At 40.2% G+C, this 27,619-nt stretch overlaps 1 protein-coding gene and 1 pseudogene across 5 annotated transcripts in view; one reads left to right on the forward strand and one right to left on the reverse strand.

The window, feature by feature from the left end:
- The window catches only part of ACACA (acetyl-CoA carboxylase alpha), a 266,475-nt gene that overhangs the window by 175,605 nt on the left and 63,251 nt on the right, over positions 1–27,619 (reverse strand). For 4 of the 5 annotated variants that reach the window (XM_059908198.1, XM_059908197.1, XM_059908199.1 and 1 more), the window contains exons 4-5: positions 6,036–6,168; positions 4,584–4,722 (exon numbers count right to left, since the gene is read on the reverse strand). In XM_059908198.1, coding sequence (XP_059764181.1) covers positions 4,584–4,722; positions 6,036–6,168 — 272 coding nt within the window. Of the gene's footprint in view, positions 1–4,583; positions 4,723–6,035; positions 6,169–27,619 lie in introns of those variants that run through there. The other variant, XM_059908200.1, reaches the window with a different exon arrangement.
- Positions 26,514–27,417, forward strand: LOC132354913 (voltage-dependent anion-selective channel protein 2-like; annotated as a pseudogene).

Consider the following 27,619-nt stretch of genomic DNA (forward strand, 5'->3'; position numbering starts at 1 on the left):
ACTGTCTTGATTACTGTAGCTTTGTAGTATAGTCTGAAGTCAGGGAGCCTGATTCCTCCAGCTCCCTTTTTCTTTCTCAAAATTGCTTTGGCTATTTGGGGTCTTTTGTGTTTCCATACAAATTGTGAAATATTTTGTTCTAGTTCTGTGAAAAATGCCAGTGGTAGTTTGATATGGATTGAATTGAATCTGTAGATTGCTTTGGGTAGTATAGTCATTTTCACAATGTTGATTCTTCCAATCCAAGAACATGGTATATCTCTCCATCTGTTTGTATCATCTTTAATTTTTTCATAAGTGTCTTATAGTTTTCTGCGTACAGGTCTTTTGTCTCCCTAGGTAGGTTTATTCCTAGGTATTTTATTCTTTTTCTTGCAATGGTAAATGGCAGTGTTTCCTTAATTTCTCTTTCCCATTTTTCATCATTAGTGTATAGGAATGCAAGAGATTTCTGTGCATTAATTTTGCATCCTGCTATTTTACCAAATTCATTGATTAGCTCTAGTAGTTTTCTGGTAGAGTCTTTAGGATTCTCTATGTATAGTATAATGTCATCTGCAAACAGTGACAGCTTTACTTCTTCTTTTCTGATTTGGATTCCTTTTATTTCTTTTTCTTCTCTGATTGCTGTGGCTAAAACTTCCAAAACTATGTTGAATAATAGTGGTGAGAGTGCTCAACCTTGTCTTTTTCCTGATCTTAGTGGATACAGTTTCAGTTTGTCACCATTGAGAATGATGTTGGCTGTGGGTTTGTCATATATGGCCTTTATTATGCTGAGGTTAGTTCCCTCTAGGCCTACTTTCTGGAGAGTTTTTATCACAAATCGGTGTTGAATTTTGTTGAAAGCTTTTTCTGCATCTATAGAGATAATCATAGAGGCCGGCGTGACGTTGCACCAGTCTGAGGTGCGCCGTGTGTTCTCCTGGGGAAGTTGTCCCTGGATCACGGGACCCTGCCAGTGGCGGGCTGCACAGGCTCCCAGGAGGGGAGGTGCGGAGAGTGACCTGTGCTTGCACACAGGCTTCTTGGTGGCGGCAGCAGCAGCCTTAGCGTCTCATGCCCGTCTCTGGGGTCCGTGCTGATAGCCGCGGCTCGCGCCCATCTCTGAAGCTCCTTTAAGTGGTGCTCTTAATCGCCTCTCCTCGGGCACCAGGAAACAAAGAGGCAAGAAAAAGTCTTTTGCCTCTTCAGCAGTTCCAGACCTTTTCCTGGACTCCCTCCCGGCTAGCTGTGGTGCACTAGCCCCCTTCAGGCTGTGTTCACGCAGCCAACCCCAGGCCTCTCCCCGGGATCTGACTTCCAAAGCCGGAGCCTCAGCTCCCAGCCCCCGCCCGCCCCGGCGGGTGAGCAGACAAGCCTCTCGGGCTGGTGAGTGCTGGTCGGCACCGAGCCTCTGTGCGGGAATCTCTCCGCTTTGCCCTCCGCACCCCTGTTGCTGCGCTCTCCTCCGTGGCTCCGAAGCTTCCCCCCTCCGCGACCGCAGTCTCTGCCCGCAAAGGGGCTTCCTAGTGTGTGGAAGCCTTTCCTCCTTCACAGCTCCCTCCCACTGGTGCAGGTCCCGTCCTTATTCTTTTGTCTCTGTTTTTTCTTTTTTCTTTTGCCCTACCCAGGTACGTGGGGAGTTTCTTGCCTTTTGGGAGGTCTGAGGTCTTCTGCCAGCATTCAGTAGGTGTTCCATAGGGGTTGTTCCACGTGTAGATGTATTTCTTTTTTTTTTTTTTTTTTTAATGTCTGAAACATTTATATTAACATATTTCCATACAAATACAAGATTTTTAGAAATTTCATGTAATGTCTGAAACATAGATGTATTTCTGATGTATTTGTGGGGAGGAAGGTGATCTCCACATCTTACTCTTCCGCCATCTTGAAGCTCCTCCCCACAAAATATTTTTTAATGGGTGCATGGTATTTCATAGAATTGGTGTAACAGATTTTACATAACTAATCACTAATGGTGGACACTTAAGTTATTCCTGGTTTCTTGTTATTTTAAATAACACTGCAATGAATATCCCTGTATGAACGTTTTTGCCCCATTACTGATTTTTGTTCCTCAGAATAAATACCAGGAAATAGAATTTCTTAATCAAAAGATATGAGTACTTTTGTCCACTGGTGCTCATGATCCCATTTCCTTCCATCTCCTCTAGCTCTCTTGTGTACTGCTACCCCCCGGCCCCCACCCCTGCCCTTGGCTCCTTCCTCTCAGAAACATTCCTAAGTCTCTTCCATTCTGAAAAACAAAAATTCTCTCTTGACCCCAAATTTCTCCTTAGTTACTGCCTTTTCTTTTTCCCTTCTCATCCAAAATTCTCAAAAAACTTGTCCACATTGACTGTCTCCATGTCCCATCCCATTCATTCCTTATCTTCCTATATTAGTCTGCATACTCACATTGTTCCACTGAAACTTTTCCTGCAAAGGTTACCAGTGATTCCCTAATTGCTAGACAGATTTTGATTCCTATTTTATTGGACTACTGACACCTTGAGCCTTCCTTATTGAAATTCTCTTTTCTCATTGCTTTTCTCTTCTGTTTCTTCTATTTCTCTGACCATTTCTTCTCCACACTGTTTATGGGCCTATCTTCCTGAGTCTATCCCTAAATTTTAGCCTTCTATAAAATTTCATCCTTAACCCTCTTCTCTTCATTTTCTATCTGATCTTTCAGGAGGTAGTGTTAACTATCACATATTTGCCAATAATGTACACTCTTAATCTCTAGTTCTCATTATTTCTAAGTTCTAGAAGGATATATTCAATTTTTTGTAGGATTTCTAGAATCTGCTTGTATCACATGTACTCCAAACTTAATCTGTCTCCCCACCAAAAAAAACCCCACCTTGCTCTTATTACTATATTATCTATTATTTTGCTTTTGTTGATGGTGCTAACATGAAAAACAAGACCATCCTTGACAAATACTAGATCATGTCTTGTACTTTAACAAGCCACTTGCAGTTTCCAAAAACCACTGTGTCACACCTTCAAACATTTGCATATACGTTCTTTCTGCCTGTAATACCTTTGTCTTTCCCATAGTTGCTTCACTAACTCTTACTCATTCTTGGCTAGATGAAAACCATTTCGGAAAGCTCTCTTAACCCAGTTAACCCCTCTTAACCCTTAACCCAAGAGCAGGGGCCAGAGCTACGATGTCTCATCTCTGTGTTCCATGTACCCTGTGCATATTTCTATTATAGCACTTACCTCACTGTATTGAAATTATTTGTTTCCTAGAGCAAGATCATATCTTATTAAACTGTGGGTCTCCATGTTCATTGAGTGAATGAATAAATGAATTAATAGGAGCACCAAGAAGAAACAAGGAAAAAGAAATCATGCAAGGTACTTTATATTTATTATACACAATTTCATCTTTACAACTATCCAGTAAAATAGACATGATTTTCCTTTCACATATACGAAACTGCAGCTGAGAGGTGTTGAAGGGTCAATCTAAATGATTTCATATAATAACATCTATTTTCCAATAAATTGGTGCCTTCTTCATTTCTAAAGATAATATAATAACCCTTACTACTTAGGAATAGTCTTAATATCATTGTCTCAATATAGAGAGTACATATAAAGACCAAAATAGCTTTAAAAAGACAGCTCTTTAAAGAGCTAATGTTGGACTTCCCTGGTGGTGCAGTGGTTAAGAATCCGCCTGCCAATGCGGGGGACACAGGTTCGAGCCCTGGGCCGGGAAGATCCCACATGCCATGGAGCAAATAAGCCCATGTGCCACGACTACTGAGCCTGCGCTCTAGAGCCTGTGAGCCACAACTACTGAGCCCACGTGCCACAACTACTGAAGCCCACACGCCTAGAGCCTGTGCTCCACAACAAGGGAAGCCACCACAATGAGAAGCCCGCGCACCGCAATGAAGAGTAGCCCCTGCTCGCTGCAACTAGAGAAAGCCCGCATGCAGCAACGAAGACCCAATGCAGCCAAAGATAAATAAATAAATAAATTTTTTTAAAAAAATAAAAAAAAATAAAGAGCTAATGTTATCTGTGGGTACTCTGTCTTAGAGATTATACTTTAGAGATAGAAAGTATGAAGAGGAAGGACTAGCCACAACCTCTCAGCTACACCAATAGTCCTTATCTACCTCTCTCAGATGGAAAACCATCTAAGCAGAGAGAATATGCCAAAGAGCCTACAGAGTGAAACCTATTTGGGTCCCAAGAGGTCTCCCCCTCCCAGGAGGAGGGAAAAAACAATCTTAACCTTAAAATTCTCTAAAATTCAATGTAACTCATAAGGGAAATAGCATTTCCTTCCAAACGTTTCTACTGACACATGCTAAAGAATGTGGCTTAGCAAATAACACTGAAAACCCATATCAACACTTTGGTTAAATTTCTACCTATTTTTACTTAGAACACAGGTGTCTACGTTGAGGTTAAATGTAATACAATCCTTGTCTACGCCTACTATTGACACTTTTTAAAAGAGAAATCCTTGGGTTTGGGAATCCCCCTGAGTTAACATTCTTCTCCTTAAAGGCTGTGCCATTCAATGTTTTATGCTTGAGGATGATGCTTTCTTAATGTTCATAACTTACCTGCATTGGCTTTCAGGTCTTCAGGTGTGACCATGACAACAAATCGGATTGCACGTTCGTTTCGAAACATCTCATAAGACCACCGGCGGATAGACCGCATGCATTTCACTGCTGCAATGCCATTGTTGGCAATGAGAACCTGGGACAGTGGGAACATGGGAATTGGAGAGAAGTAGAAAAGACAGGCAAAGACAGAGGAAAAGAGATGAAATCACTTTTGTAGATCTTCCTCTGAAAAGCCAGAGTTTCAATTAGGCATTTGTATTGTTGGTCTAGGCAGTTAGGAACCAACTCCCACATGATCAAGGGATATTTTAAGATGTTAACTAAGCAAATACTTCAATATGTGCCAGCTAAAACTTACTCCTTTCTAACTTCATTTCTTGAAGGGAAAAATCAGTTACTCAAATCTTATGAGTTTGTGAATTATTCTACCATACCTACTCTTAGGGTATAGAAGAAACAAACGTCAGGGGGAAGATGGATATAAATAAGGCTGGGGGAAGATTCAACAGTGTAGTGTCACGCACTATTCTCTGTTGTAGTGAAACAAGGCACAGAGTCCTGAACATGTATAAGAACGCCTACACTAACCACCACCTCTCTCCAGAATGCTGAATCCAAATGCCTTAGAATTGTACAGACTGCCCCAGAAAGAACAGTCACAAGAAAAAGAGTAGAAGGATCAATGATTCTGAGACTTCTCTGTTAAACAAACCTTTCACCTCGTCGCCTGTCTTGCAATCATCACCCTGAGGATAACATAGGTTGGGAGACACGTAATCTCTCCTCATTGGAAGACTAACAGGAGTGTACCGCTAAAGCAACACTTTTAGGACAGAGACTATAGGTCCCCATCCTTGAATCTTTTAATCACTGCAAGCTATTTCAACCAAGTCATCCTCTCAGCTCCAATATGGTTTAGATAAAAGTGACACAGAGTAACTCACAACATTTCAAAACACCTGTAATCTCTTTAAGTATTTCATGTGGTATATTCCCTCTAAACATCTCAAATTCCTAGAGGAACCCAGTAGGTTACACTGTATCAAACTTGTTGAAGCCTTTTGTTCTGAAACTCTCTCCACTCCCTTAGCTCTAAACTCAATGTTATGACATGTTACCTCCTCACCACCACCCCACAAGCTAATCAATTTCTCATAACCTCTCAGATCAGTGCAACTCAACCCCATAAAAACCGCAAGATCTTTCTAAAAGCACTTTATGGGCGCTGCCTCATCTTCTTACTTAGTTATGACTAAATTGTCAGTGGTAAATACATATTACAGAAAACAGTGAAATTATTTAATAGGATGCTAGGGAGGCAGAAAGGATAATTCTGCAGTCTCAGAAATTCAATTTAAATATCGGTTTTGAGCAAATCTAGACAACAAATCTAGGCATTAAATCTCATGTACTTTTGAAAAAATAATTTAGCAGGTTATAACTTACCTTCTCAATCACTTTATTCCCACCAAAACGAGTAACGAATTCTGCTGGAGAAGCTACAGTGAAATCTCGCTGTGAGTCTATTTTCTTTCGGTCTCGACCTTGCTTTACTAGGTGCAAACCAGACATGCTGGACCTGAAAAAATAGAGAAATCATGAAAGTCTAAAGATAAGATTTCTTCACATCATCTATCTCCCCTGGAGACCTGCTTTTCACTATCGGACTTATAAGAGCACTTCCAATTGCACCCTTGTGAAGACTGCATGGTGGCAGACCACACAGTTTTTATATAGAAGAGAGAAAAGAAAATGATCTTTGCTTGTGGAAATTTAAGGAAAAAAAAAAAGTGTTCCTGAATAATAAAAGACAATATTAAGGTTTACCAACAGATGCCATCATAAAGAGATAGGCAAAGAACACACTAAAATGAGATGGTATAAATAATAGACTCAGAGTGACTGTTAAAACTTAAAAAAACCACCCACAACAGTTAGCAAACCTGTTTCTGTATTATGATTCTGACACACAGATGACCTTCACCTCTGTATCTCTAACCTCCATTTTTCTTACGAGCTGTAACTCCACATTTTTAACTGCCTACTAAATGTTTTACTTGGATATTCCATAGACATTTCAAAATCAACAACTCCAAAAACAATTTATTTACAAGGCATTACAAGGCAATTTATTTATAAACCATATTTCATTGACCTTAAGATAACATTTTTTTTTTTAAGTTTTTTAGAATCTCTGAAATTGGTATGTATCTTACAACTGATGGTGTGCTTTATTTAATTGGCAGAATGTTTTTTCTCAGTGGTACATTCAATAATGGTGCCTCTAACAATCAATGGTGTTTTAGATTAGACAGTGGTGGAAACAGCACAGGCCTGCTTTAAATTCCAGATGTTCGGGCTTCCCTGGTGGCGCAGTGGTTGGGAATCCGCCTGCCAATGCAGGGGACACGGGTTCGGGCCCTGGTCCGGGAGGATCCCACATGCCGCGGAGCAACTGGGCCTGTGAGCCACAATTACTGAGCCTGCGCGTCTGGAGCCTGTGCTCCGCAACAAGAGAGGCGACGATAGTGAGAGGCCCGCGCACCGCGATGAAGAGTGGCCCCCGCTTGCCACAACTAGAGAAAGCCCTCGCACAGAAACAAAGACCCAACACAGCCATAAATAAATTTAAAAATTAAAAAAAAAAAAAAATTCCAGATCTTCACCGAATAACTTAAACTTGCTAAGCTTCACTTTTCTCTTTGTAAATATGTATGGTATTCACTGTTCTAGGTTTTTAGCTATTGTCTCTCAGCTCCAAGCCCATCCTTTTATGCTCTGCTCTATGACAACAGGGCTTAACACCATGCAAACTTGTTTGATTCCGCCAATAGGAAGGCAGAAGGGTTTTAAAAAAAAAAAGAGAGAAAGAGAGAAAGGGATTTTCTTCTTATTTTCCAGCTATTATCAGCATTGCTCCACAGGAAAAGAGAGTTAATTCCAGTCTCTAGCATCTTTCAGCATTCCAAGGAATAGCCGTGATGCGTTCCCATAGAAGGACCAGGAGCAGTGGGTTGTGGCCCCTTGGCTGTCAGAGTACCAGCCCTGCCATGCTCACTCATCCTCTGGGCTACCAGCCTGGGCCTATCAATCACCTGTCAGGCCAGGCCTCCTCCTCAGGGATCTGAGCACCAGCTACTCAAAGCTTACTCCCAGAGGTCCAAGCACCAGCCCCTCTCCAAGCACCTTGGGCCCTCTCCAAGCTTGTAGGTTCTGGGAATACTACCTCTTCCCTAGGGGTGGTAGCTGCTTCCTGCAGATATTAACCTTGGATTACCTCAGCATGTCTATTTTGTTCTTTTATTCTGCTAACACCCAAGTAACCAATTCTCACAATTGAATGCCTTTTGTTTATAATACCTAATGCAGTTTCTCTTTCCCTGACTGGACCTTGACTCATAGCACTGATAGACCTTCTGAAAGGGCATTTTGAGGATTAAATGAGATAATGGATATAGTAAATAAAATCCTTTATACATTATTTAACAGACAGCTGCTTTCTTCCATTTCTATCTTTTCTTCCTTTCTCCTACACTCTAACGTTGCACTCAGGTAATTTCTCTCTTCAAAATAAAAGAGTATGATTAAAATCTTCCCACAGGGCTTCGCTGGTGGCGCAGTGGTTGAGAATCCGCCTGCCAATGCAGGGGACACGGGTTCGAGCCCTGGTCTGGGAGGATCCCACATGCCACGGAGCAACTAAGGCAGTGAGCCACAATTACTGAGCCTGCGCGCCTGGAGCCTGTGCTCCGCAACAAGAGAGGCCACAATAGTGAGGCGCACCACAATGAAGAGTGGTCCCCGCTTGCCGCAACTAGAGAAAGCCCTCACACAGAAACGAAGACCCAACACAACCAAAAATAAAAATAAATAAAATAAGCCTACACTTAAAAAAAAAAAAAAAAATCTTCCCACAGAGAAATACCAGGTCCAGATGGTTTTATTTTTATTTTATTTATTTACTTACTTACTTACTTACTTATTTATTTATTTATTTATTTATTTATTTATTTATTTTTGGCTGTGTTGGGTCTTTGTTGCTGTGCGCGGGCTTTCTCTAGTTGCGGCGAACGGAGTTTACTCTGTTGGGGTGCGCAGGCTTCTCATTGCGGTGGCTTCTCTTGTTGTGGAGCATGGGCTCTAGGCCCATGGGCTTCAGTAGCTGTGGCTTGAAGGCTCTAGAGTGCAGGCTCAGTAGTTGCGGTGCACGGGCTTAGTTGCTCCGCGGCATGTGGGATCTTCCCAGACCAGGGCTCGAACCCATGTCTCCTGCATTGGCAGGTGGATTCTCAACCACTGTGCCACCAGGGAAGCCCCAGATGGTTTTAAAAGACAAGTTGTACCGAACTTTCAAGGATCGTAGCCTACCAAACTTCCAGACAGTAGAAAAAGAAGTAAAACTCCCCAGTTAGAGTAATACTGATACCAGAACCAGACAAAGACGTTACATGAAAGGGAAGTCCAGGGCCACTTTACTCATGACCACATCCTAAAGACGATATTCTAAATAGGTGTTGGGTCAAGGATGCGCAAAATATTAGTTTAAAAATATGTTACTCCACAACCAACTTGAGTTTGTCCCAGGTAAGCAAGGATGGTTTAATTTTAGAAAATCCATAAATGTAAAACTGTTAGATTTCCTAGCAAGTGCAATAAAATAAAAAAATAAGTAAATTAGAGACCTGAGGACTGCCAAGGAGGAAGTTAAATAATATTTATTTGTGAATGATGTAATTTACACAGAAAACAAAAGATTCCGCAAATTATTAGAAATAATAGGAGGCCTTAGTCTAGTGTCTAGATATATGATTAATATATAAGAAGCTCCCAAATATTATATATAAATTATAAAATTAAAAACAGATCATAAAGCTAAAAACTAAAATATACATACTTTTAAGACATACATATAGATACAATAAAACTATGTAAACAGAGAAACAAAATAATGTGATGAACATGTGATTAAGGGAAATGACTACCTGGGTGGGGAAAGCAGGGAGAAGGTTTATGGAGGAGAGACCATATGCTTAGAAAGATGTAGGTGACGGCCAAGGATCAACCTTTGTTTAAGTGGTGGGTTTTCAAATTCTATTTTACACTATTTTTAATATTACTAAATAAGTAACCAAATAAATAAATAATAGTGGGTTACACACGAACAAATGAGTGTGTCTTGAACCAAAAATTATGATTATATAATTCTGTACACCTGAGATTAAACACACACACACACACACACACACACACACACACATACTCCCTAGAGATCAACTTTCAGTTTCCTAGGGAGAAAGAGACAGAGAAGATATAAACCTAGGATAAATAAGGAGATGCCTGAGTATAAGACAAAAAGGGAAGCAAAATCTTTACCGATAAAATTAAGGTGGGGAAGGGATTGGTCATACTGTTTAATCAATAGTTTAGAGATAACAAAGGAGTGCCCTGAGGGTCACATGTAATCAAAGAGGGGAGAAAAACAGAAATATACCTTACTTTTAATGATGGGATGAGGACTTCCCTCGTGGCACAGTGGTTAAGAATCCGCCTGCCAATGCAGGGTACACAGGTTCGATCCCTGGTCTGGGAAGATCCCACATGCTGCGGAGCAACTAAGCCTATGTGCCACAACTACTGAGCCTGCGCTCTAGAGCCTGTGAGCCACAACTACTGAGCCTGCGTGCCACAACTACTGAAGCCCGCACACCTAGAGCTCCACAACAAGAGAAGCCACCGTAATGAGAAGCCTGCGCACCACAACAAAGAGTAGCCCCCTCTCACCGCAACTAGAGAAAGCCTGCGTGCAACAACAAAGACCCAATGCAGCCAAAAATAAATAAATAAATTTATTTTAAAAAAAGATTTAAAAAAAAAAAAGATGTGATCATTCATATAGCCATGTTCAGAAGTTAGGCACCATGCTAAAAACAAGAGGATCAAGTGGAAAGATAGAAAAGATCTCAAAATCTTTACTTCTCACCTAGCTTTTCTCAGGAAGCTACCAGAGAATGTTGTCTTCCCAAAAGATGAAGTAAACCAAGAAAAAGGAAGACAAGGAATGCAAGAAATAGAGGATCCAACACAGAAGAGAAGGGAATTCTCTAGATGATTGTTCAAATTGGAGGACAGACTGCTCCAGGAGGGATGTCTCCTTGAAAAAAACGGACAGATCACCTATTGTATTTAACCACAGAAAAACAAAATAAAACTATGTATGTGTGTGTAATAAATATATATATATGTGTATTGTGTATTCTGTTTGTATATGTGTTTGTTTTACATATATAAAACAATAAACCAAAGTTATATATATTTATTATATTTATACATAATCACTTTATTGTATATATTAAAATATACAAAATACATAATATATAAGTATATATTATATATAAAACAATATATAATATGTATATGTAAAATATACCAGTTGCTTTTTACTTATTTGACTCTCAGTGGAAGATTTGCTTGGTTTACCCCCGCAAAGGGTGGAAGAGGTCAAGTAAAAAGGAAAAGGAAAGGATGACTGTTTTAAAGACACATTTTGCCACATCAGTGTTTTTCATTTGTTTCTATATTTTCCAGGATCTATTTAATTTTCGGGTAATTTTTATCAAAATAAAAACTCCAGATTGCAAAAACAAGCAAGCGACCCTTAATGACTGCCATCCAGCAAATCATTCAGGTCTTTTATGTCGACCCTCTGCTGGAGAGGCACAGACCTGCAAGAGGTCTGAAGAAGGCCTGACTCATTTCCTCCTCAGCTTGAGTTCTAACAGCAGGAAGAAGAAAGATTCGGGATAGGAGAGCTTGCACGCTCAACACCTCCAGTCTGGTTGCCTACTGTCACACGCCAGGACAATGGCAGCAGCCACCTTTCCTGGTCCAAGAGACATAGTCTAAAAAAGTTTTCTGCAAAACTACCTTCAACAGGATGCTACCTACTACACAGAATTGATATTTTCCTTCAAAATAGATGAAGAGACTTCACTCTTGAAAAACCAGCCAAGAACAGTGAGCAATTTTGGCACAGACTAAGCGAGATTCCTTAACGAAAGACCAGCACACAGCAAGGTCTGTGCACGGGTGCTTGTTTTCAACGCAGCTACAATGTCACACATGGTCTCGGGTATCTTTGGTTCAAATTCTGAGTGTAAAATAAAGGTTTAGAAATCCAGGAGCAAATATGAGTGTTTTAATTCATTTCCTTAAAAAAAAAAAAAGATTCCTACAGACACAAGAAAATCATCAAATCAGATTGCCCATAAATTCCAGGGCTTAGCTGTCAATGTCTTACTGTTTTTTAAAGGTATATATTGCCCAGATACGGCACTCTAAAACTTACCTTCGAAGCATGTAATATCTTATCTCCTTATTTTCCTCCGCAGAACCCTCCATATCAAGATGGCAAAGGAATGGAGGCTTTTTCTTCAGATGTCGGCCTTGTAAACACAAGCCGGAGTTTGTCCTCCTGCTGCAGGTGCTTAAAACCCAGGAGGACAAGACATACTGTGCCTACTTCTTGGCCCTGCTTCAGTCAGAGTAGAGTATTCCTGATGGCCTCAAGCTACAGTCTTTTTGTGTACTTTGTCCCCAATTTCCATACTTCCCCTCCTGTTTGCATTTCCCCCCTACACTGGGCCCACACACAGAATTAGTTGATTTCCCAAGGGGACTGAGAGGAGAGGGGGAGAAATATAAAAGCTTGTATAACTAGAAAGTAGATCTCAGCAGCTCTGCCTTAGCCACAGCAAACGTGTTCCAACAACGGTCACTTTCTTCTGACAGTCACCAGAGAAAAGCTCCACAGCCCCTCCAGGCTGCCAGGAGCACATGACAGGGAGGGCCCAGGGCAAAAAGAAGACAAAGTTTACCAGGACAACTATGCCAAGAGAGTAATGGGGTCAGGAAATCCAGAGGGAGGAGGACAGCACAGCCTAAGTAGGTAATTTCTGAGATCCAATCAAAACAAACAATACTGATTTTCAGACTCCAAGAGCGGAGAGAGCAGGTCAGGAGAGAAAGAAAGCCAGTCAAAAGGACGAAACATGCCACTACTGAGGTACTTTGAATAATGTGGGAGTCACAACTCTAATTCTCAGGCCAGAGTAGTGGTGTACACACACATACACACACACACACACACACACACGTACCTTTTTAAAAAACAACAAAATCTAAGATTTTATTCACTAAAATTTGAGAATAAGACTGGAGCTGGTACAAATGGGATAAGGAGAAGATGTGGATAAAATCCCTGAAAGGAAAAGGGGCCCAGAAAAATATTTTAGACACAGAGGTCTAACCCAGTTTAAGCAGGGAAGAAAAATCCCGCCTAAAAAACTACTGGGACACATCTATTGCTATGCAAGCAAATTTGCCACAGATGGACAAATCACTTAAATAAATAAATGGTGGCTGAATGTTATACAGTAACATAGTCCTGTTTTAGCTTTTAATTAAGTAGATATTGCTCAGGATATTGCTCCCTTGTAATGGCAGAAAAGACTGCAACAGCTAGAATCTACAGAATCACAATTTCCTGAGTAAGTCCTTAGGAATGGTATAATCCACCAGTCATATCTAACCTGATTCATGCACCACAGAAAAATTCTTTCTCACCAAAATGTTGAATACAAATGGTTAATTCTTATCTAATGCCAACTATGCTGAGAACCTATTAACCTTCCGGGGAAACCCTCCAAAACAGAAGTACACAAATGACCTGGAACACAGAAGAAAGATGAAAAATCAAACAGAAGACAAATGATTAAGACAAACCTTGATCTTAGGACATTCAGGTGACCCAAGGTGAAAAGACTCAATCAGGACACTCGCTCAATATGACCATTAGCCATAATAAAAAATGGAAGTCCTGGATTGGTTTCTGGCCTGTACCACTCTGCATCATTCCTTCCATACTATGCTAACGTCTGATAAAGTCAGTCAAGTTTGCTTCCTCCTTTAAAGAAGCTGATGCAGAGGAGTCCTCCTATCTTTATGTCTCTTCAGGATAACATGTCTCAAAAAACAGAGCACTGAAGGCTTTGTTCAGAACAAGTACAGTGACCACAGATGTAGAAGCAGCTCAATTTTACACACATCTGACTGCCAGATGTAGGCAGTTCCCAAAAGAGAATCACTCTCTGCCTTTGTTATATAAGTTCAACATTCAAAAAGCAAAGCATTGCGTATAGAATAAAGCAGGCTATTTTGCACTTGATTATATCAGAAAATATACTAAAGAGTCACTCTCAGTAATCAAGTTTGTGCTTCCTTTCACCAAAGGGATCTTTCTAAAACAACCAAACACTAACACGGCACACCCGGATCCAAAACAAAGCCAGTGTTTCTAATCTTTTATGGATGCTGCTCCCAATCCTCCTGTAATATTAGAACAAAAGAAAGAAAAAGCCACAGTCATTCCTCCAAATTCAAAGCATCCTCATTTTAATCTAACATGAAAGAGTGTCCAAAGTAGACACGTACCTGGCACAAAATCCAACTAGAAGCCCACACTGATCCCAACATTGTAACATGCCAAGCACCAAGGATGATGTAGCAGTTTACCCGGCAGACCGTGACGCGTGAGCTAGCCTGGCTGCAAGGCAGGCCGAGTTACACTGCAGCGCGCGCCGAGAGAGACTGTTTCACTGGGGCTTTTCCAAGCAAAGAAATCTCGAATCAGGGATGTACCTCTTTTGAAAATCAACTGCCCATATATATAAAGAGATTTAGCTGTGGACTCCTAATTCTGATTCACTGATCTATATGCCTATCCCCGTAGCAATGCCACACAGCCTTGGTAACTGTGGCTCTACAGTCAGTTTTTGAAATCAGGTAGTTTAAGTCTTCCAACTTGGCTCTCCTTTTCCGTAATTGTTTTGTCTATTCTAGGTCCTTTGGGTTTCCATGTAAATTTTAGGATGAGTCTGGCAAATTCTAGAAAGAAAAAACAAATCCTCCTGGGATTTTGACATGGACTGTGAATTTATAGATCAATTTAGGGAAAACCACCATTTTGACAATATTGAGTTTTCCAATTCCCAAACATGGACTGTCTCTCCATTTACAGGCATACCTCATAGATATTGCGGGTTTGGTTCCACAATTCACCACCACAATAAAGTGAATATTGCAATAAAGCAAGTCACATGAATTTTTTGGTTTCCCAATGCATGGAAAAGGTATGTTTACTCTATGCTATAGTCTACTAAGTGTTCAATAATAGCATTATGTCTACCAAAAAATGTACATACCTTAATTTTAAAAGATTTTATTGCTAAAAAATGCTAACCATCATCTGACAATGCAGGGTTGTCACAAACCTTCAATTTGTAAAATGCAATTATCTGTGAAGTGCAATAAAGCGAGTGCAATAAAACAAGGTCTGCCTGTATTTAGACTTTAAATTTCTTCAATTTCTCTCAGCAATGTAATATAATTTATTTTTATTTTTATTTTTTGGCTGCGTTGGGTCTTAGTTGCAGTGCACGGCCTTTTTGCTTCATTGCAGTGTGCAGGCTTCTCTCTAGTTGTGGCATGTGGGCTCTGCAGTTGCGGCACGCAGGCTTAGTTGCCCCATGGCATGTGGGACCTTAGTTCCCCGACCAGGGATCGAACCGGCATCTCGGGCATTGCAAGACGGATTCTTAACCACTGGACCACCAGGGAAGTCCCAGTAATATAATTTTTAATGTACAAGTATTACACTTTTTTTGTTGAATTTATTCCTAAGCATTTTATTATTTTCAATGCCATAGTGAATAAAATTATTTTAATTTAATTTTTTGCTTGTTCATTGCTAGCTAGTATGCAGAAATACAACTAATTTTTGTATATGGATCTTATAGCCTGTGACCTTGCTAATCTCATTTTAAAATCCTTAACAACTTTATTGAGATATAATTCACATACCATATATTTCAGCCATTTAAAGTATATAATTCAATGGTTTTTATTATATTCACATGGTTGTGAACCATCGTCACAATCAATTTTAGAACATTTTCATTACCCCCAAAAGAAACCCTGTACTCAGTAGCAGACACTCCCTATTTCCCCCAAACCCCTCCCCAGTCCTAGGCAATGACTAATCTACTTTCTGTCTTTATAGATTTGCCTATTCTAGATATTTCATATAAATGGAATGATATCATATGCAGCTTCTTTCACTTAGCATAATGTTTTCAATGTTGTAGCATGTATCCATACTTCATTTCTCTTTATGGCCAAATAATTTTCCACTGTATGGCCATACCATATTTTGTTTATCCATTTATCAGTTGATGGATACTGGGTTGTTTCCCCTTTGTAGTTATTATAAATAATGTTGCTGTGGACATTCATGTACAAGTTTTTATGTGAACATATGCTTTCATTTCTTATGGGTATATAACTAGGAATGGAATTGTTGGAACATATGGTAAATATTTAGTTTTATAAGAAATTTCCAAATTATTTTCCAGACTGGCTGTATCATTTACATTCCCACCAACTATGTACAAGTTTTCCAATTACTCCACATTCTTGCAAACATTTGGTGTTGTCACTAGTTTTTATTTTAGGCACTCTGACAGTTGTATAGTAATACTTACTGTCTTAATTTGCACTTCCCTAATAGCTAGTGATTTTGAACATCTCTTCACATCTTTATTTGCCATCTGTATATCCTCTTTGGTGACATTTGCTTCTTTTAAATTTCTCTCTCCTTACTGAGAATATTATTTATTGATTCATTGTTGTCATACTTTTAAAAAATTCTTTAAACATGCTTTCTTTTGGTTCTTTGAATACATTTATGATACCTGATTTGAAGACTCTGTCTGCTAATCCAGCATCTATACACTCAGAGACTGTCTATATTGACTTTTTTCCTAAATATGGGCTAACTTTCCCATTTCTTTTCACATCTCATGATTTTTTTGTTGAAAACCTAACATATTAAATAATTTATTGTAGCATCTCTGGATTCTGATTTCTTTTACCCATGAAGATTGTTGTTGTTACTAATGTTTGCTTGTTTGTTTTTCTTTCTTGGCATAATAATTTGCCTGGGCTAAATCTGTGCAATCTCTCTCCCCCAAAGTGTACAATCACTGATGCCTCAGCTCAATTTCTTCTTATCATGTGTTTTTATGTTTCAACCTCCTTTCTAAGGGGTTACCTCTATGTCTGCAAAACTTAAATGTCAGCCAGTGATTAGGCAGGGGTTATACCCAAACACCAGAGGCCAGTAAGGCTTTTGCACTCTGTTCATGTGTCTGTGTGTAAGGCAGAGTAGCACATTCAAAGTTCAGGACGTTTTCAAGTATGTCCTGGCTTTAACTTTCTGCTGAGCCCTGTCATGTCCACTCTGTGCACGCATGCAGGTTCAACCAGCAATATGCTCACCCCCACCACAAACACACCTCAGGCTAGTAGAGCGGTTGGCCCACCTCTCTCATCCCCTGCCAGATGGTCACTTCTACTGACAATGCCACTGGGGAGCATGGGCATCATCCACCACCCAAAAGGAGTATGCTCCCTTCAACTGCAGCATCAAAAACTCCAGCCCTTATGGCATACCCACAGTGGCACAACCTCCATGCCAATCAAGCTGAGGGAAGGGAATGGGAAAAGTCCTGACAGGAACACCACAGAATCCTACTGTTCTTATTGAATTTCAGCAGTTTTTCAAATATAAACTTCTCTCAGACTGTTGTATGCCTTATAGTTGATTTTAAGGCTGACATGGTTTTGTCAAGCTTTGTAGTTGCTTTTTGGGATTAAGGATTTGTTCATCTCCTCACTAAGTTATAGCTGGAAGTCCTGCCTGTTTTATCTACTTTTTGAGATGTAACTTCATACAATAAAGTACAAAGTCTTAATTATATACTCAATTAATTTTACATATGTACATATGCACATAACTAACCACTCCATTAAGATACCGATTATTTCCAGAGTCTCAGAAGGCTCCAGTGTGCTTCTTTTCCAGTCAATATCTTCCCCAATGTAAACACTATTCTGAACTCTATCACCATCAGTTTTGCCTGTTTTTGAACTTCATATGCATAGTGCCGTACTGTATGTATTTGATCAATATTATGTCCATAAAATTCACCCATGTTGTGGCATAGCAGTAGTTTGTTCATTTTCATTGTGTGACTACTGCATGATTTATTTATTCTATTGTTGGACATTCTGTTTTTTATGAATTTTGACTATACTTGAACTTCGTTTTTCGTGGACAAATGCACTCATTTCTTTCGGGTAAATAGCAAGGAAAGGACTTGCTTGTTGATAGAGTATATGTATGTTTACGGCTGTAAAAGATACTGCCCAAATACTTTTCTAAAGTGGCTGTGCCTACGTTTATTCCCGTCAGCTATGTATGAGACTTCCATGTGACGCACACCCTTGCTAACACTTGACATTGCCAGTCTTTTAATTTTGGCCTTTTTGGTTGGGATAGCAATTAATTCATTGTGATTTTTAATTTGCAAACCCCTGATGATCAACGATATTAAACAGCTTATTTTCATAAGCTTATTTGCCGTCCAGGTATCTTCTTTTGTGAAGTTCAAGTCTTTTCCTTATATTTCTATTGGGTTGAAATGTCTTCAAAAGACACTGAAATATCTTTTTCTCATTGATTTATAGGATTCTGACAGTGAGATTAATTAATATTCCTCTTTCAGCAACTGAGAACAATTAGGCAAAAAACATCAAGGAAACAGAAAAACAGCACAATTGAAAAACTCAACTTAACTGACATGTATAGAATTTTATAACCAACAACTACAAAATACACATTCTTTGCAAGTATTTATAAAACTTTACCAGGGAATTCCCTGGCAGTCAAGTGGTTAGGACTCAGCGCTTTCACTGCTGAGGGCTCAGGTTCAATCCCTGGTCGGGGAACTAAGATCCTGCAAGCCACACGGCACAGCCAAAAAAAAAATCCAAAAAACAAAAACAAAACAAACCAAACAAAAAAAACTTTACCAAAGTAGACCATATGCTAAGCCATAAAGTATAAACAAATTTCAAAAATTTGAAATTACATAGAGTATATCCTCTGAATACAATGGATTAAACTAAAAATCAATGACAAAGATAAGAATATGAGTACAGATACAAGTAAGCTTGAAATTAAGTGTTGGGAGGAAGAATTTCTGGCCTGATAGTTTCTATTTTCTCCATGAAATATGAGGCAAAGTTATGAACTGAAAGTGTGTCTAGAAGAGGCAGGGACTAGCAGAAAGGGAGACTGCTGGTTTAAGGACAATGGAGAAAGAATGAAACTGTTGTGGAAAAAAATGGAAGGCCAAATTTCCAGAAGAGAACTACAAAATAGGAGAAAGAACAAGAAGAATTTCACAGCACAGTCAGCATTTGAGAAGGACCTTAAAACGTGAGGACCCCAAAGTATGAAAGGAATTTCAACAGTCAGGAGAAGGGCATTCCAATAAGAAAACCTGAGAGAGCTTGGGGGAGGAGAAAGAAAGAGGGGTGGGGGGAGTAGTGGGAGGGGGAGGGGGAGGAGAGGCGGGGAGAGGGAGCAAGTGAGCAGATCCTATTTTGCCCTTAAGTAACTATTGTATTTTCTTCCTTGCCATCAACTTCTTAAGAGGTGAACTTGAAATTCCTGTTCTTTCACCATTTGTTCACTACTTTATCTCTTGCCATCTACTGAAAGCTGTTCGCCTCAGGCTTCTCCTACTCCTAACTCCAGTGTTTTGTCTCCGTCTTTCATCTCTATTCACCACTTCATGTCACATCTTCTACCTTAAAATCATCTTTCCTCTGGTTTTCTTGGTTCTCCTTCTACCTCACCGATCATTTCCTGTCTCCTTTTTCCCCCTCCTTCCACCTGAAGGTAGACATTTCCTTAAGATACGTTTCCCTTCTACCTATATACTCTTCCTCACAGTGATCAAATCTACTTGCACAACTTTAATTTCAATGCAACAAACATTTATTAAGCATATACTATATGCCAGGCATTGCTCTAAACTCTGAAAAAGTGGTCCTCAGCTCAGGTTTCAGATCAGACTCACCTGGAGAGTAGCAGAATGACCAGAGACTGTAATTTAATCAGTCTGAGACAGGGCTCAGGAATCCATATTTCTTTAAAGCTCTGCAGATGATTCTGCTGTACAGCCAAACCTAAATACTGTTTTCCATCCTTTTTTTAAAAAAAAAATAAATTTATTTATTTATTTATTTTTGGCTGCATTGGGTCTTCGTTGCTGTGCACAGGCTTTCTCTAGTTGCAGCGAGCGGGGGCTACTCTTCATTGTGGTGCACGGGCTTCTCATTGTGGTGGCTTCTCTTGTTGCGGAGCATGGGCTCCAGGCGCACGGGCTTCAGTAGTTGTGGCTCTCAGGCTCAGTAGTTGTGGCGCACGGGCTTAGTTGCTCCACGGCATGTGGGATCTTCCCGGACCAGGGCTCGAATCCGTATCCCCTGCATTGGCAGGCGGATTCTTAACCACTGTGCCACCAGGGAAGTCCCCATGTTTTCCATCTTATATATGTCTTAGTGTTAGGGGAACCACTGACTGAAACCACCCACCCTGGCCAGGCAAGATAGTAGCTGCTTGCAACAGGAGGTCCTGGTAAGGAACGCAGAACTAACAAGCTCCCAACAACTGGAAGAATTTGGGAAAGGTCAAAAGGAGAGAGGAGACGCCAGTCCGTGTGTCCTACCAACCTCCCAGAATCCTTCTCGCTGGAATCCATCTTGGCTGAGTGAAGCCCACACCACCAGGAAGGACCCTGAGTCAGAGTGATTGGCCAGAGACAACTGGAAACTAACCCAATTACCATAAAACCTGAGACTGCGAGCCACGCGGCAGAGCAAATCTCCTGGGTTCCCTTACCCTACTGTTCTCCTCCTGGGCACCCCTTCCCAATAAAGTCTCTTGCTTTGTCAGCACATGTGTCTCCTCGGACAATTCACTTCTGAGTGTTAAACAAGAGCCCACTCTCGGGCCCTGGCAGGGGTCCTTCTTCCTGCAACATTAGTATGACATACAAGATCCTTAACCATCTGACCTTTATCTCACCATCCTCTTCTTCCACTGCTCTAACTACCCTGTCCCCCTTACATTCCAGTGATACTCCATGTCTTACAACTGCCTGAACATGCTGGATGTTTCCACAGTCTGGTACCTTTACACATGTTGTCAACCTCACCATCTCTACCCTTCCTACTACACACACACCTATCTCTGTTAGCTTGTCTTGTCTGTTTTCTGTTCATCCTTCAAAACCCAGTTCAAACATCTCTGAGACATTAGTGGGCCCCTTACAGATCTCATTAAGCCCATCATAATGATTACAGCTGTTGTGAGTATTAGAAATAACATTAGCGGACTTCCCTGGTGACGCAGTGGTTAAGAATCCACCTGCCAGTATAGGGGAACGGGTTCAAGCCCTGGTCCGGGAAGATCCCACATGCCGCGGAGCAACTAAGCCCGTGTGCCACAACTACTGAGCTGGTGCTCTAGAGCCCGCGAGCCACAACTACTGAGCCCGCATGCCACAACTACTGAAGCCCGCGTGCCTAGAGACTGTGCTCCGCAACAAGAGAAGCCACCACAATAAGAAGCCTACACCCGCAACGAAGAGTAGCCCCCGCTCACCGCAGCTAGAGAAAGCCCTCATGCAGCAACGAATGCCCAACACAGCCAAAAATAAATAAATAAATATTTTAAATAATTAAAAAAAAAAAAAAGAAAGAAAGAACATGAGGACCCTGGCACAGTGTTTGGCTAGACAATAAAATATCCTATGGATAATGGAGACCCACTGAATAGTGCTGTGAGATGATCAGTTTACCTTAGAGAGATGACAATGGCCATGTGGTGCTTATACTGTATGGGGAAAGAGACTGGAGAAGCGCTAAAATACTATTGCCATAATCCAAATAAGAAATAAGAGCAAGAGCAATGGCAGTAGCAATGGAAAGAAGGGGACGAATTCAAGAATTATTGGGGGATAGCATCAACAAGAATATGTAGGGCTTCCCTGGTGGCGCAGAGGTTAAAAATCCTCCTGCCAATGCAGGGGACATGGGTTTGAGCCCTGGTCCGGGAAGATCCTACATGCCGCAGAGCAACTAAGCCCGAGCACCACAACTACTAAGCCTGTGCTCTAGAGCCCGCGAGTCACAACTACTGAGCCCACACGCCACAACCACTGAAGCCTGCGTGCCTAGAGCCTGTGCTCCGCAACAAGAGAAGCCACTGCAAATGAGAAGCCCGTGGACCGTAACGAAGAGGAGCCCCTGCTCACCGCAACTAGAGAAAGCCCGCGCACAGCAACGAAGACCCAGCGCAGCCAAGAATGAATAAATAAATAAATAAAACAAAAAACAAGCCTATTCAAGCACCTAAGAGGGAAGGATCAGAAAATAGAATTGGGAGATTATGTTCGTAAAACATAGGGAGTAGTTTCAACAGCGAGAGAAAAGTCAACACTGTTGACTGGGGCCATTAGGAAGTCACCAGTGAGTTTTCTAAGAGTAGCTACAAGAAATGGTAAATGCAGAAGCCCAACTGCACTAGATTAAGAAGTGAATGGGACTACCAGTTGAAAGTGTGAGCATTTGTTTATTACTGTTCCCTACCAAAATCACAAAAATGACAATAAAATAGCAAAAGAGGTATAAAGATATAAGGACAAAGAGAATGGTAGAAGAGACCCCCAACAGACTATAGATGTCAAAAAATTTTTTGGAAAATAGAAAGTAGATCGTCAAGGAGTAATAAACTGCCTCAGAAACCAAAGAGCCCATAGTAGGGAAAGCCACTTAGAAACAAGCATAACTCTACTTTAGCACTCTGAAAAAGTCACGTTTATGAAAGATTTTTAAGGACATGAGAAAATATTGTTATGTGGGGAAAAAAAGCAGGAAACAGAGCTGTGTATTCATTACAACATCACCTATGTATATACTTTTTAATGAAATTTATCCTTAAGGGGTAAAAAACACTGAAAGGAAACATATCAAATATTAACAGCAGTTATTGCTGGATGATCATATCCTGGATTGTTTTTTATTTCTTTCTTTATACTTTTTGGATTTCCAAATTTTCTCTAATAAGCGTACATCTCATAATTTTTAAAAATTTAAGTAGTAAAAGCAAACTTCCCTTTTAAATTCATATTAACAGGAAAAACAGAGGGGGAAAATGTATGCATTACACTAGAAGTACTAAAAGGAATAAACACTTTCAAGCAGCTGTCCTAAACATTAGAACATTTGTAATTTCATGCCTACAATTAGCTACATTTGTAGAATAAACTCTGGAGACTATAATACGGACACAGACAGAGACAGCTCCTGTTTTCTGAATGGAAAGAAGGAATGAGTGGGAGATAGAGACAGGAAACTACTGCCCTCAGCAAAAAAGTACCACGTTGCAGATCTCATAATGACCTTCTCTGTCTACCAGACTTCTGAGGTACCATGGCAACTGGGAACCTCAGAATATCAAGGAAGGAGTATTGAGAGTAAAGAGTTCGGAGAGCTGCTGGGGGAAGGGGGGAAGCTCAGGGAAGCTAAATGGGAAATCCTAAGAAAGCCAAACATAAGAACACTCTCACAGGCCCATCGGCAAGCAAAGCCATAATATAAACTCAAAACTAGAGCCAGTTTCCTTATTCCCCATGTCACAGCTCGAGAGAGATGAGCCAAAAGATAGGAAGGGGAAATGAAGTTTCCTGCCCTCTCAATAATGGTTATTTTCAACATATAAAACTATAACGTTGACAGTAAATGTTTGCTGTAATCAAAAGCCTTTCAGATCTAAATTCCCAAAAGCCCTAATATGAAAATTTACCTCACAAATGGACTCCTCCATAATAAATAATATATTATACCAGTATGGCACATTTTACTTTTCCAAAGGCTTTTGCAGCTATTTATTTTCACCTCCATCACTAGATTTAAATGAAATCACTTCAGACTCAGGAGTTTAAAAGTGAGAGACTAAAAAATAAAGAGAATCCTTGTTTCTTTCCAGGTCAAACACAAATATATACAGCTAAAACTAGAAAGCTCTTGTTCTTCATAGCTTTTGGTCAAATCGTACTATATTTTATAATGGTCACTTTCATTATGATTGTACAATCCACTAAAATATCATCATTAATGCAACACCAAATTGTTGTGCTACACATGCTATAACAATAAAAAGTGTGGAATGGTAAATTATCCTTTATTTTTCCTTTCATTTATCTCTATACCACCAAACTATCACTAGTAGCCATATACTTTCATGATTTGCTACCTTCCTTTTCAACGAGTCACTGTCACCAAAAAAAAAGAGGGTACCGATAGATTAAGAAATTTAAGGGATATGATATACAACGTATGGTCCTGGATTTGATACCAGTTTGGATGAACCAGGATTTTAGAGTCAACTGGAGAAATTTGAATGTGGTGTACATATTAGATGAGATGAAAATTTATTGAAATACAAAAGTGGAAATTTTTGACAAAAAAGAGACTGTAAAACAATGTGTACAGGATGATCTCATTTCAGTAGCAAGAAACGCATATGCACATATGCACAGAAAAGGATCCAGAAGACTATACAATAGGGTATTAGCAGGAGTTATCTCTGGGTGGTGGATATACAAGGCTTTATGTTTGCTTTCTAGTATTTTGTTTTTAATTTTCCTTATTGCTTCTTTAATAAAGCATTATGTAAAAATATATTTTCAGGGACTTCCCTGGCAGTCCAGTGGTTAAGACTTTGTCTTCCAATGCAGGCGATGCAGGTTCAATCCCTGGTCCAGGAGCTAAGAGCCCACATGCCTCACGGCCAAAAAACCAAAACATAAAACAGAAGCAATATTGTAACAAATTCAATAAAGACTTAAAAAAAAAAAAGGTCCACATCAAAAAGAAATCTAAAAGAAATATATATATTTTTTCTAACTTCTGTCCCTTTTAAACAAGGCTGACGTTTAATTAGAGAAAAATTGCTCAAAGAGACCACAACCTATCTATTACACCCAGGGTTCTTGTTTTAGTGTAGTGGCTGACAGTATGCGCTCTGACTGGGCAATTCCCCATCCATAAACTCCCCATCCATGAATCGTGCGTAATAAGAGTATATTATTACTTACCTCATGGGTTTGCTGTGGTGGAGATTAAGTGTGACACTCCACATAAAGCGCATCAGAGAGTTTGGCATATAGTAAAGCACTTGATAATGTTACCAATCACTACTCTTATTTTTCTAATTAGTCACTGAGAAAACAGGACTGCTAATTCATACAGACAATGTGAAAAATAGGATAGGATGTAGCAGGAATAGGTCAGCTCTCTCTCTTACTATTCTTGTTCCCTATAACTTCCCTCTTGACCCAGTCAATGGGAATGGAAGCTGAGAGCCACTCCCAGATGCTCTCAGATTCTACCTAAGGTTAGAATCACCTTATTTCTTATGGATGAAGCTCGGTACAGCTCTATATGAAATTTTTAATATGACCATGAAGTGTGGTATCTAGGAGCTGATCCCAAATTCGGTATATTACCTGTCTGCATTCCGTGACTGGCGTCACTGGAGAAACTTTAAAGATTATTTCTAATTAGAAAATAGCATCAAAACTCTCTAGTTAGGGCTTCCCTGGTGGCGCAGTGGTTGAGAATCTGCCTGCTAATGCAGGGGACACGGGTTCGAGCCCTGGTCTGGGAAGATCCCACATGCCACGGAGCAGCTGGGCCCGTGAGCCACAACTACTGAGCCTGCGCGTCTGGAGCCTGTGCCCCGCAACGGGAGGGGCCGCGATAGTGAAAGGCCCGCGCACCGCGATGAAGAGCGGCCTCCGCACCGCGATGAAGAGTGGCCCCCACTTGCCGCAACTAGAGAAAGCCCTCACACGAAAACTAAGAGACCCAACACAGCCATAAATAAATAAATAAATAAATAAATAAAGTATTAAAAAAAAAAAAAAAAAAAAAAAAAAAAGATTTGGAGATTTCTTAAAAAAAAAAAAAAAAAAAAAAAAAAAAAACTCTCTAGTTAGATTCTTCTGAAGAGTCAAACACGTTATAGACAATCTCATATGTGAATTCTAAATTTTCTAAGATATTGGTAAAGTACTTTTCTTTCTAGACCATAAAGGAGATAGGAATATAACTCACCTTCAAGAAGCCCTTCCTGAGTGAACTGAGTGACTCTCTCCTTCCACAGCAGCAACTACTTTCTTAAACCCCAGCTACAGGACATCTTAGGCTTGATATATAGATATATATATATATATATATATATATATACACACACATATACACACACACAAACAACAGCATTTACAGATTGTTCGCAAATAAAGTCATTAACCAAACATGCTTGCTAAGCATAAAATGTTGGCCCTTTGATATTCGGAGTAAACATTTTTAAGAAGTTTAAGAGAAAATTGAGATGGAGTTTCAAATACATGAATTATAGTATAAAAAAGACTTAAAGAAATCACAGTACCTTAAGAGGTAAAAGATTCAACTGTGAGGCTAACCTGTCTCAAACTGGACTTCAACCAGGAAATCAGCATACTATTTGACAAAACTGATTACTATCTTTGTTTGATAGTGTGATAGTGTGGGGTAATCTGGATTTGCACAGCATTGTAAGTATGCAGAACAATCTGACCTCAGGTGGCATCCCACAAGGAGCAGAGAAAATGTCAATATCCATACAACTAGATGGCTCTATTATATGCCACCAAATCACACATTAGGTATCAAAATTGAGATGCCTACATTCAGTCTTTAATGGTTTTTCTCCTCAAATGTTCAATTAAATATTAATAATGAACTTCGCCCTCCAACCTTGGCAGCTGCAGCCTGACCCCGAGTGAGCTGCCTCAGCCCCCTACCCCAGGAGACCACCAGATCACCTTTTCCCAAGGTCTACTGACAGAACTGCCCAAGGCCAATGTGTATTCCTCCATCATGTGCTGACCTTGGCAAAGCTGCCAGAGATATTTTCAACAAAGGATTTGGTTTTGGGCTGGTGAAACTAGATGTGAAAACAAAGTCATGCAGTGGGGTGGAATTCTCAACATCTGGTTAATCTAAAACAGACACTGGTAAAGTTACTGGGACCTTGGATACCAAATATAAATGGTGTGAGTATGGTCTGACTTTCACAGAAAAGTGGAACACTGATAACACTCTGGGAACAGAAATCGCTATTGAAGACCAGATTTGTCAAGGTTTGAAACTGACATCCGATACCACCTTTTCACCAAACACGGGAAAGAAAAGCGGTAAAATCAAGTCTTCTTACAAGAGGGAGTGTATAAACCTTGGTTGTGATGTTGGCTTTGATTTTGCTGGACCTGCAATCCACGGTTCAGCGGTCTTTGGTTATGAGGGCTGGCTTGCTGGGCACCAGATGACTTTTGACAGTGCCAAATCAAAGCTGACAAGGAATAATTTTGCAGTGGGCTACAGGACTGGGGACTTCCAGCTACACACTAACATCAATGATGGGACAGAATTTGGAGGGTCAATTTATCAGAAAGTACGTGAAGATCTTGACACTTCAGTAAACCCTGCTTGGAACCAACTGCACTAGCTTTGGCACTGCAGGAACCAACTGCACTAGCTTTGGCATTGCAGCTAAATATCAGTTGGATCCCACTGTTTCCATTTCTGCAAAAGTCAACAACTCTAGTTTAATTGGAGTGTGTGCTACACTCAGACTCTGAGGCCTGGTGTGAAGCTTACACTGTCTGCTCTGGTAGATGGCAAGAGCATTAATGCTGGAGGCCACAAGCTTGGGCTTGCCCTGGAGTTGGAGGCTTAATCCACCTGAACGAAACCTCTGAGAATGGATACCAGAAGATTTGGCCTTAATATATTTCCAATGTGACCAGCCGGCTTTCCCTGCCCCCCAGAAGGTGATCAAAACAAAGGATGATCTAAACAAGAGCTGTATTTTAAATATTTAGAGAGTTACTTGTTAGCTGGTTTCTAGTTGAATTGGTTATCTATCTAGTTACCAATGCTGCAGTCGTGCAGTC

This window comes from Balaenoptera ricei, chromosome 20 (assembly GCF_028023285.1).
Source record: "Balaenoptera ricei isolate mBalRic1 chromosome 20, mBalRic1.hap2, whole genome shotgun sequence".
NCBI lineage: Eukaryota > Metazoa > Chordata > Mammalia > Artiodactyla > Balaenopteridae > Balaenoptera > Balaenoptera ricei.